The sequence below is a fragment of the Symphalangus syndactylus genome, chromosome X (genome assembly GCF_028878055.3).
Source record: "Symphalangus syndactylus isolate Jambi chromosome X, NHGRI_mSymSyn1-v2.1_pri, whole genome shotgun sequence".
NCBI classification, from domain to species: domain Eukaryota; kingdom Metazoa; phylum Chordata; class Mammalia; order Primates; family Hylobatidae; genus Symphalangus; species Symphalangus syndactylus.
Window position 1 is genome coordinate 29538798 of NC_072447.2, and position 12436 is coordinate 29551233.

At 38.6% G+C, this 12436-nt stretch overlaps 1 protein-coding gene across 8 annotated transcripts in view; it reads right to left on the reverse strand.

Annotated features, from left to right (window-relative positions):
* PIR (pirin) overlaps positions 1–12436 on the reverse strand; it is a 105395-nt gene that overhangs the window by 36855 nt on the left and 56104 nt on the right. For all 8 annotated transcript variants that reach the window (XM_055267601.2, XM_055267598.2, XM_063634555.1 and 5 more), the window contains one exon: positions 2925–3009. In XM_055267601.2, the coding sequence (XP_055123576.1) occupies positions 2925–3009 (85 nt within the window). The remainder of the gene's footprint in view (positions 1–2924; positions 3010–12436) is intronic.

Genomic DNA, 12436 nt, shown 5'->3' on the forward strand with positions numbered 1-12436 from the left:
TGACAAAGGTGCTAAGAACATACACTGAGGAATAGACAGTCTTTTCAATAAATGGTGCTGGGAAAACTGGATATTCATATGCTGAAAAATGAAATTAGACCCCTATCTCTTGCCATAAACAAAAATCAAATCAAAATGAATTAAAGACTTAAATTTAAGACCTCAAAATATGAAACTACTACAAGTAAACATTGGTGAAAATCTCCAGGACATTGGACTGGACAAAGATATTTTGTGTAAGACCTCAAAAACACAAGCAACCAAAGCAAAAATAGACAAATGATATTATATCAAGCTCAAAAGCTTCTGCACAGCAAAGGAAACAATCAATAACATGAGGCTGGGTGTGGTGGCTCACGCCTGTAATCCCAGCACTTTGGGAGGCCGAGGCAGGCAGATCACTTGAGGCCAGGAGTTCAAGACCAGCCTGGCCAACATGGTTAAACCACACCTCTACTAAAAATACAAAAATTAGCCAGGCGTGGTGGCACACACCTGTAATCCCAGGTACTTGGAAAGCCGAGGCAGGAGAATTGCTTGAGCCCAGGAGGCGGGGGTTGCAGTGAGCAGAGGTCACGCCACTGTACTCCAGCCTGGGTGACTGAGCAAGACTCTGTCTCAAAAAAAAAAAAAAAAGTGAAGAGACAACCCACAGAATGGGAGAAAATATCTGCAAACTACCTATCTGACAAGGGATGAATAACCAGAATATATAAGGGGCTCAACAATTCAATAGCAAAAAGAAATCCTATTTAAAAATGGGCAAAAGCTCGGAATAGACATTTCTCAAAAGAAGACATACAAATGGGCAATAGGTGTATGAACAAAATGCTCAACATTACTAATCATCAGAGAAATGCAAATCATTTCTCTCACCCCAGTTAAAATGGCTGTTGTCAAAAAGGGAATAACACATGCTGGTGAGGATGTGGAGAAAGGGGAACCCTTGTATACAGTCAGTCAGAATGTAAATTAGTACAACCATTATGGAAAGCAGTATGAAGGTTCCTCAAAAAACTAAAAATAGAACTACCATATAATCCAGCAATTCAACTACTGGGTACCTATTTAAAAGAAAAAAAATCAATATATCAAAGAAATATCTACACTCCCATGTTTATTGCAGCATTATTCACAATGTACAAAATGTAGAATCAACCTAAGTGCCCAGTAATAGATGAATGCATAAAGAAAATGTGATATAAATACACAATGAAATATTATTCAGCCATAAAAAGAATGAAATCCTGTCATCTGCAGCAACCTGGAGAGGACATTCAGTTAAATAAGCCAGGCACAGAAAGACAAATATTGCACGTTCTCACTCATATGGGAGTAAAAAAGTGGATCTCATAAAGATCTCATGAAGACTGATGGTTACTAGAAGACACGAAGGGTAGGGGTCTGGGAGGGATAAAGAGAGATTGATTAATGAGTACAAATATACAATTTGATAGAAGAAATAAGATCTGGTGTTTGATAGATCAGTAGGATGACTATTGTTTACAACAATCTTTGTATATTTCCAAACAGCTAGAAAAGAATAATTCAAATGTTTCTAGCATAAAGAAAAGACAAATATTTAAGGTGATGAATATCCTAATTATACTGACTTGATCTTTACAAATTATATGCGTGTATTAAATTATCACATGTACCCTGAAAATATGTACATCTATTGTGTGTTAATAAAAAAATTAAATTATTTAAAAATAGACCGGACACGATGGCTCATGCCTGAAATCCCAGTGCTTTGGGAGGCCAAAGCAGGAGGATCAACTTAAGGCCAGGAATCTGAGACCAGCCTGGGCAACATGGTGAAACCTCCATCTCTACAAAAGAATTAAAAAATTAGCTGGGCGTAGTGGCACACATCTGTAGTCTCAGTTACTTGGGAGGCTGAGGCAAGAGGATCACTTAAGCCCAGGAGTTCAAGGCTGCAGTGAGCTATGATCATGTCACTGCACTTTAGCCTGGGTAACAGAGTGAGACCCCATGTCTACAGAAAAAAACAATTATAAAAATTAGCCAGAACTTAAAAAAAAAAGAACAAAATAGGCCTTAAATACTTGGGAATTTTTAATTATTCTTTGGATTCAAATGTCAATCTAAAGGTAACCTTTACATAACAACACCTATATCAAGCAAAATCTGTATCTCAATCAAGTATGCACTTGTGTATAAGTAACACAGGTCCGAATTTGCCTTCAGGAACACTGTGAGTCAATAGGAGCTGGAAAGTCAGGAGACAGGGGTATTTTCCTTGCCCTACCTCATCCAGTAAGCGTTTGGGTGGCCTTGAGCAAGTGACCAATCTTTTAGGCCTTCCACACCTGTAAATTGAGGGGTATGGCCCACAAGGTCTGGCCCTAACATTCTGTGAGTTCTTCCTGATTTTCTTTTCTTTCTTTCTTTTTTTTTTTTTTTGAAATGGAGTCTCGCTGTGTCTCCCAGGTTGGAGTGCAGTGGCGCAATCTCGGCTCACTGCAACCTCCGCCTCCCAGGTTCAAGCAGTTCTCCTGCCTCAGCCTCCCAAGTAGCTGGGACTACAGGCGTGCGCCACCACGCCCAGCTAGTTTTTGTATTTTTAGTAGAGACGGGGTTTCACCGTGTTGGCCAGGATGGTCTTGATCTCCTGACCTCGTGATCTGCCCGCCTCGGCTTCCCAAAGTGGTGGGATTACTGGCGTGAGCCACCATGCCCAGCCTCTTCCTGATTTTCTTAACTTGGAAGGTCCCAGCAGTATTTGTCAATTTAAACACAATTAAACATAAACAACAGTTCATGGAACTTTGTGCTGAGTTTCAGAAACAAGCACATTCCAGAGAAAACAGCCCCTTGTTGGTTGTTTTGTTTTGTTTTGTTTTGTTTTGTTTTGTTTTGTTTTTCCTGACATGACTACTAAACCCCAGAACCCATCATACCTTTAGGGATAGGTTGGGAATGTTTTGCTCCTGGGTCCAATTTGAAGTCCAAATATAAGGTTGGTGTGCGAGTGTAAACCTTGGACTGAAAAGGAAAAGGAAACCATCAGTGTTTTTTTCTAAGAATAAGGTTCTTCTTTCCTTCAGCTGGCCCTTCTGTAATAGGCCTGGGCCTGGATCCATTATATTTATAGTTCCTCCATGGGAAGTGTTAACGCCGAGGTGGGCTGCTAAAACAGCCCCTCTTAAAGGTCTTGGTCTGGAAGTTAGCCGTCCTAGCTTTACAATGTGGTTGACAAGCTAATTTCAGGATGACAGCTGTCTCCCTACAGCCAGTTCTCAAATATGGTCCAATAGTAACATTTTACTGGCCAATAGTTGCTCCAACTTTCCCACCTCCAGTCTTCCACTTGATATGGTAGGTTATCTCACAGCCAAATGTATGTTTCTTCCCCATGTCTCAAGAAAGCCATTTCCATTTTGAAATTTAAAAATGTGGCCTGCACATATTTTTTAGTTTTTCTTACTTGGCCCTCTGGCTAACAAAAATGGTCCGACACTGCTGGCTTGAAAAAGCCACAACTCCAAATGTAAGAAAGGCAAACTTTTGCAGGATTTTCCATTGTAAACAGTAACTTTTATTCCATCAAGAGTTAAGCAGAGTTTCTAATTTAATATAATACCATCCTGAATCATTGGCATAGACTAAAATTCAAGGGATTAGAACTGTTGCTACAAACTTGATGATGTCTCATTGTTTATCACAAAACTCCAGTGGTTCTAGTCTACTTTATAAACTTAGAATGCATATGAAAATGAAAAAGCACATAACCTGAAGCTTGGCATGGATGTGTAGTAACTGGAATTTTCATACACTGCTGGTGGGACTCTAACTTGATATAAACACTTTGGGAAGCTGCTTGGCCGTGTGTAGTACAGATGAATATATGCATAATCTATGACCCAATATTCCAACTCATAGGTGTATACCTAACAGTCACCTAAATACAGGCACAAGTACCTTAATAGTGACAGAACTGATAATAGCCCCAAACTGGAAATAGTCCAAATGTCTTTAATAATAGAATGGATAAATGAAATGCAATATACAGTGGAATACTATACACCAAGGAGAATGAATGAACTCAACTACATGCAAAAACTCAGGTGAATTTCACAGGCATAATATTGAGCAAATGAAGACAGACACAGAAGATCATACACCATATGATTCCATTTCTACAAAGTTCAAAACAAGCCAAAATTAATTTATGGTGTCAGAAGTCAGAAAATTACTTACCTTGGGAAGGTTAGTAACTAGAAAAGGATTTTAAAGCAGCTTCTGGGGGCTGCTAATGTTGTTTCTTAACCTGGCTGCTGCTTTTATGGGTGTGTTTACTTGGTAAACATTCTTTGAGCTGTATACTTGATCTGTGTACTTCTCTGTGTATACGTTATGTGTTAATTAAAAGATTACATTCATTAAATACATGCATTTTTAGACAAAAAGAGAGAATCTGGAGCCCAGAATTATTTACTCTCCTTGATAAAGTCATAATTTTGTGGAGAATAATGATGTAAGCCCCATGAGGCCGTGAACATTTCTGCCTTTGTTCCCACTGAATTCTCAGGGCCAACCCACTATGTCTGTCAAATACTAGATGTTCAATAAATATTTATCAAATGATGTTTCATAATGGAAAACTCCATGTATAGTAATACAGTTATTGACAGTAGATATATGTATATATGAAGATATATATGAATATATATACTGACAGTACATATATACACACATGCACATATACATATATATATATATATATACTGTCAATAACTGTATTACTATTCCATATACTGTCAATAACCGTATTACTATACATGGGATTTTACATACATATATACACACACAAGTGTGTGTGTGCATATGTGTGTGTATGTATACATATATATATATGGGGTATTCATCAACATCTTTACCTACATGTAGCAAAATGCTTCTCTTCAGGACAGGTGAATTTGATATGGTCAAAATATATGTCTGCATATTAAATTTTGAAATAAAGAATCGTGAATAATGTTGACTATCAAAAGATTTTTTTCCTTTCTTCTGAATGTCTCCTATTGAAGCTTTGGTGTTTAAAATGGTCTGGTAGAGTTTTGCATGGCTTAGAAGGTCAAGCTGCATTAATACAGCTTCAAAGACTAGAAAAGCAAATTCCCCCGTGCATACATAAATGAAACCAGAAAGACCTGTGACATCAAGTGCAACCTGAGGCCAAAGATTCACAATCAATCAGAAGAGCTTGAAACACACATAAAAGAAGGGCAGCACACAAGCGGCACAGGATCTGATTCTCTAGGATCATTAGGTGTATAAGGCACCATCTGGAAAGGGGCTGGTTTTGTCTGATGAGGACTTCTAAAATTACCTCTAAAAAGATCAAGGGTAAACTTCATATAATATTGAATGACTCCTCTGTTCAGGCAATATTTCGCTGTCCTTCAGATAAAGATCCCTGTTTGGTTTAAGCATCTTTTTCAACCTCTGCCTCAGTGGCAGATGCACTATCCCTTCCAACAGAGAAGAAATGCATCACAAAGAGGTTCTTGCTTTAATTTTTGCTAGCACTCTCCTAGAATGTGGCCATAAAAATAATCTTGAACTGGAAGTCAGGAGTCTTTCATGCTGTATTGCTTTTTCTTTTCTTTTTTCTTTCTTTACCTTTCTTTCTTTCCCTCTCTCTCTCTCTCTTTCTTTCTTTCTTTCTTTTTTAAATTTTCTCATAGAGATGGGATTTCGCCATGTTGCCCAGGCTGGTTTTGGACTCCTGGGCTCAAGCCATCTGCCCGCCTCGGCCTCCCAAAGTGCTGAGATTATAGGTGTGAGCCACCGTGCCCAGCCAGAGGTATTGCTTTTTCTGCTGACCAATGTCTTCTGGGTTAATTCGCTCATCTGAAAATTTTGTGAGGGTACTTGCTGTTGTTTAAGTCTATTTCTGGTTCTGAAATTCTGATTCAGAAAAGTAATGTCTTCCTCCACACTCTAATTTTTAAAATTCCCTTCCAATTTCTCAGACTAGAGCTGAAGAGAAGTGAGAATGTGGCTGGGGTGAAGGAGGGCAACTAGAGCTGTGGAGAGTTGGTGGGAAAGCTCTGGTTAACTCGCTGTGTTCTTGCCCTCAACTTCAGTCATCAGTCTGCCCTCCTGGCTGGCTCTTTTTCCTTCTTCCTTCCTATCTCTTGCTTCTCAACCTAATCCATATTGTTCAAAAAATAGTAGCTACCTCTCTAAGATTGCAACTACACAGGCACAAGCACACATGCAGGTGTATTCACACTCACACAGAACGTTCTATATTCATTTATGTATTCATCTTAAAAATTTTAAACAGAAACCAATGAGAGACTTTAATAAAGCCACAAAATATATTCTATTGTCTCACAGTGTGAAAAAGTCTAAAAGGAAATTTTTAATTCATTTTGCAGATGTTTTTCACAACATCTTTAACCTAAAACAGAATTCCAATTCTAGTATTCTTTTCATATTGGGAACTGGATCACTGAGGATGTCAATATAACATATGTCTTGAATAATAAACTACCCCAAAGCCTCCAAAACTGAATGTATATTATTCTATATAAAATAATCTGTAATGAGGCTGGGCGCGGTGGCTCATGCCTGTAATCCCAGCACTTTGGGAGGCCAAGGCAGGCGGATCACGTGGTCAGGAGATCAAGATCATCCTGGCTAACACGGTGAAACCCCGTCTCTATTAAAAATACAAAAAAAAAATTAGCCGGGCGTGGTGGCGGGCGCCTGTAGTCCCAGCTACTCGGAGAGGCTGAGGCAGGAGAATGGCGTGAACCCGGGAGGCGGAGCTTGCAGTGAGCCGAGATCGCGCCACTGCACTCCAGCCTGGGTGACAGAGCGAGACTCCGTCTCAAAAAAAAAAAAAAAAAAAAAAAAAAAAAAAAAAAAAAAAAAAAAATACAAAAAATTAGCCGGGCGTGGCGGCGGGCGCCTGTAGTCCCAGCTACTCGGGAGGCTGAGGCAGGAGAATGGCCTGAACCCGGGAGGCAGAGCTTGCAGTGAGCCGAGATCCTGCCACTGCACTCCAGCCTGGGCGGCAGAGCGAGACTCCGTCTCAAGGAAAAAAAAAACAAAGGTGATAATGTCAGCCTCAAATGTACCCTGAGCAAACCTGGATTCCGTCTTTCCATTACATACACTGCTGATTTTCAGCCATAAAGAAATCTTCCTATTAGGCACATTGTTTCCTGTGTTGTTTTGTTTATTTTTATGTATAGTATTAAACTATTAATAGAACCTCAAAATAGAATGATAATTTAATTAAATCATTCCTTTTTGGTTAAAACTTAGCTATCAATGAATCTATTTCCACAAGAGTCAAACAAATTGGTCCATAAGAAAGTAAAAGAAAATATTCCCCTATAAATCTGTTGCAGCATGCACAGAGCTAATGCACTCAAGTTCTATCAGTGAATTTGGTTTTTGTTTTTTTTTCCTTTTTTTTCTGTTTCAGTTCTGATTAATAATGCCTGCAGAGGTACTAAAATCCAAAGCTCTTCCCCTTTCTTCTTTCTTTCCATTTCACAAACCTGTGTTGAAAGTATTTAAGAAACTTTCCTTTAAAGTTTTAGCCTATATTTCAAAAGCCTAATGACTTAAAATATTATGGTTCAAATATTATGCAGGGAGTATTTCTAGAAGGTAAGTAATTCAATTCTTCATAAGAGATTAAGGGTAAATTTTGGCTAACCTACAACAGGGCTGCTACCAAATCCAGGAAAACCTTGTCTCTCTTTCCCTATAAATATGTCAGAACCAAACCCATAATGAGTCTCAGACACCACTCCAATAATGACCACAAAATAACCAAGACAAAACAAGGTCTATAAAACCATTTCCTTCCAAACTCCAACTACCTTCATCTTATGTCCTTCAAAGACTTCCCATTTACCCTGGCTTTTGGTAGGATACCCTTGTCAAGCTGGCTTCCTTCCTCTGCTTTTATTCATAAATGTGATCTTAATTAGGAGATGAACTTCCACATGGAAGCTATGTGGCTTAAAAACATCTCCCCAAGAAAAAGAATGCAGCATGCTACGTTGCTATGTATGAGTGTGGCAAAGGAAGTATCTTGAATTCTGCCACTGCTCCTTTGACAGATAACTGCTGCCCATTGATTCCCAAATGCTGCTGTTTTTACCACCATCTTTGACCCTCCCTAAAAGCAAGTGGCAGCAATGTAGTGTCATAATGCTTTGTGAATGTAATAAATGCATTCACAATTCTTTGGGGGAACTATTTCAAAAGCTCTTTATGATTTAGTTATTTTTCAGGAAATGCACTCAAATTTTCAATCTTACTATACTATATTGCTTAAGGAAATTACTCTAAGTAACCGTATTAATGAGTGCCAATCCCCAATATCCCATAAGAGAAAGAAACAGTGTTTCTACTTGTTCCTAGACACGCACCCCCCATTTTGGACAACTCCTCTAATGTTGGACATTGTGTTTTATGGGGTTTTTGTGTGTCATTGTTAACTTTTGACGAATCTCTTTGCACATAAATCTTTGATTACATTTATATTTTTTCCTTCACAGTGAAATTATAGGTGTAAAGGTTAAGACATTGAGGCCAAAAGCAAATTGTTCAACATAATCATCTGGTTAAACAGCAATTTTGCTGAAAATCTCTACTGCTAGTCACTGCTTTTCCTAGTCTTGGTAATTTTGCTACACCACAGGGCAGCCTTTCAACTCTTTATGTGCTCTAAATTGTTTTTTTCCCCATCCAGTCTCCTATTGTTAGAAAGTTAACTTATTCCAACAGATCTCCTATTGTTGCACATTTTTTTCCTTGTCACAAACATAGAATGGAAAAATTAATTGCTGAAAAAAGGTGAAAGTTAAAAAATAACCCCCCCCCCCCGAAAACCTTTGGAAAATGAACAAAAAGTAAGGAAACAAGCTTAATCTGAAGAAAAAAGTTTAAAGGCACCACCTCCACAGTACAAATACCATTACCTCAACAACCCACATCTAGCAGTATCTGTTCTTGAACAAATCATCATCTGATCACTTGTTATACTAACTAACTTGCTTTCATCCAAATTGGTTTTGTCAAATCACTTGGTAACTACCTTTAAAAAGTGCCCATCTCATCAAAATGTTGATCATCTTATTTTTTTTCATTGTAGTTCATTTAAAAAGCAGAAATTAGTATCTTCTTACTCTTTAAATTTGACTATTAGTTTGGGTGATATTATTTTTATTAATTTTAAAATAATAGTAACTATTATTAATATAAAAATAGCAATAACTAAATATGTTGAGGGCTTAGTATGTACCAGGCACTATTTTAGGGGCATCTTATGTATTAATTAAGGCCACTTGCATTTCTCTTTCAGTAAACTATCTGCTCATTAACCTATTTAACTTTTCATTCACTTATCAATTAATTTCCTCATTCAAAAAATATTGGTTGAGAATCTGTAATGTGCTAGTCATTGGATATATATTGCTGAATAACAGTTCTGCTTAACCCTTGTGAAGTATTACTTTCTAGTGAAGAAGATAATTTAGCAAATTAAATATAAAACTTTAAAATGTGGTACTTGCTAGAAAAGAAATAAATAGGATGCAGAGAGAGAAAATAAAATGAGGAGAGTAAGGGAAGTCCTCGCTAGGGAGATTATATTAAAGTGAAGACTTGAATAAGAAGAGTTGAGGGTAAGAGATTTCTGGGCAGAAAAAAGAGAATAGCATGTGTGACGGCCATGAAGCCATAAAGAGCTTGAAGTATTCAGAAACTGAGAGGAGAGCAACATGGCAGATATAAAGTGGTTGCTGGAGCGAATGACATAAGTTTAGAAAGTTAGGAAAGATTCAACAGATATAGACCATAGTATGGCATTTGGGATTTCTTTAAAATACAATGAGAACACATTGAAGAAGAACCAGATCCAATTTTCATCTTAAATAGATGTCTTAAGCTACTATATAAAGAACTGGAAGGGAGTAAGAATAGAGGAGAGGAGACTCCTGAAGAGGATGCTGGAGTGGGCCAGAGAGGGATGGGAGAGAAATAGGTAGATTTGAAATAATATATTTGGAAATAGAAAGGTTTTTGCTGAGGGACTGGATGCAGTGGGTATAAGGATGACTACCATGTTTCTACTTTGAGCAATGAGTGATAGTGCCATTTATTAAGATGGAGAAGACTGGAAGAGAAACAAGTTGTTTGTTTGCTGTCAAGACAGGTGAGGGTGGGGAGAACAAGACTTCAACTTTTGCTATTTTAAACTTGACGTGCCTGGGCACCATGCAAATGGAGATGTCAAGTTGGCAGTTGCAGATATGAATCTACATAGAGCTCAAAGGGGAGGCTTGTACTATGAATATCAATCTGGGAGTTGTCAGACTATACATGGTATCTAAATCCATGAAATAAATAAGCTCACTTAGGCAGATGCTCAATGAAAGAGAAGACTCAGGACTGAGATCCAGGGAACTAAAGTGTTTAAGGGTCTGGCCAAGAAAACGGTGTCACCTGGAGAAAGGAAACGGAGAAGGAGCAAAGAGCAACCAGAGACACAAGAATGTATTATCTCAGAAGCCAAAGAAAGAGAGGCTGTGGAGAAAGACAAAGCAATCAAGTCATGGAGAGGAAGAGCTGACATGAAGAAGGAACCAAAGAAAGAAGAAGAAGGAGAAGAAGAAGGAGGAGGAGGAGGAGGAAGAAAGAAAGAAAAGAAAGAAAGAGAAAGAAAGGAAGGAAGGAAGGAGGAGGAGGAAGGAGAAAGAAGGAGGAGGGGGAAGGAGAAAGAAGGAGGAGGAGGAAGGAGAAAGAAGGAGGAAGGAGAAAGAAGGAGGAAGGAGAAAGAAGGAGGAGCAGGAGGAAGGAGAAAGAAGGAGGAGGAGGAAGGAGAAAGAAGAAGGAGGAGAAAGAAGAAGGAGGAGGAAGGAGAAAGAAGAAGGAGGAGGAGATAGAAGATGGAGGAGGAAGGAGAAAGAAGAAGGATGAGATAGAATAAGGAGGAGGAAGGAGAAAGAAGAAGGAGGAGGAAGGAGAAAAAGAAAGAGGAGGAGGAAGGAGAAAAAGAAGGAGGAGGAGGAAGGAGAAAAAGAAGGAGGAGGAGGAAGGAGAAAGAAGGAGGAGGAGAAAAAAGGAGGAGGAGGAAGGAGAAAGAAGGAGGAAGAGAAAGAAGAAGGAGATAGGAGGAGGAGGAAGGAGGAGCAGGAAGGAAAAAGGAGGAGGAAGGAGGAGGAGGAAGAAGGAGAAGGAGAAGAAAGACAGGGAGAGGGAGAGGAAGAAGGAGAGGGAGAGGGAGAAGGGGAAGGAGAAGATTACCACCTCTGGTTTGGCCACACGGAAGTCAGTGGTGACTGGTTTCAATGGACCAGTGTAGGTGGATGTCAAGTTGAGAACAGCAAGGAGGTAGGACAGTGGAGATAAAATGTGCAGACACATCTTCAGTGATGTGTGACTGTGAGAGGGAATGGAAAATTGGCGGCTATGAAGTCAAGGAAGTTTGGTGCTTCTCATCAATTTACATGAGAGGTTTTTTTTTTTTTTTCAATAAAGTAAGATTATTATCTCCCAGTTTGTTTTTGGCCTTTAATTTCATTCACAAGGTTTCTGACATGGGTCTAATCTATTCATCTTTTCCTTCCAATGCTTTTAAACCAGAAAGTCTTTCCCCATCCAAAGATCATATAAATGTTTGTGTATTTTTCTAGTTCAAAATATTTAACATTAAATTATTTAATCTATGGCCGGTTACAGTGGCTCAGGCCTGTAATCCCAGCATCTGGGGAGGCTGAAGCAGGCGGATCTCTTGAGGTCAGGGGTTCGAGACCAGCCTGGCTAACATGATGAAACCCTGTCTCCACTAAAAACACAAAAATTAGCCAGGCATAGTGGCGGACACCTATAATCCCAGCTACTCGGGAGGCTGAGGCAGGAGAATCATTTGAACCTGGGAGGTGGAGATTGCAGTGGACTGACATTGCATCACTGCATTCCAGTGAGACTCTGTCAAAAAAAAAAGAGAAAGAAAAGAAAAGAAAAAAAGAAAAGAAAAGAAGGAAGGAAGGAAAGAAAGAAAAAGAAAGAAAGAAAGAAAGAAAGAAAGAAAAGAAAGAAAGAAAGAAAGAAAGAAAGAAAGAAAGAAAGAAAGAAAGAAAAGGAAGAAAGAAAATTATTTAATCTATGTGGAATTATTTTGACAATTAACTGTGAGATCATGGGATCCTATCTGGTTTCTTTTTATTAAATGGTTAACCAATTGTCCTAGTTGACTTATTCTTCTTTTCCTCAATTGATGATAATCTTCTTTATCCCTGCTAAGTTTGCATATATATTTGGATCTAGTTCAGGTAGGTTCTCTTTCTACCACTTACAAGGAAGAGCCTCAATGGGGAAAACCAAGTGTTCACTTAATTTACTAGCTCAGGAGTCCCAACTAATAGAGTAAGAT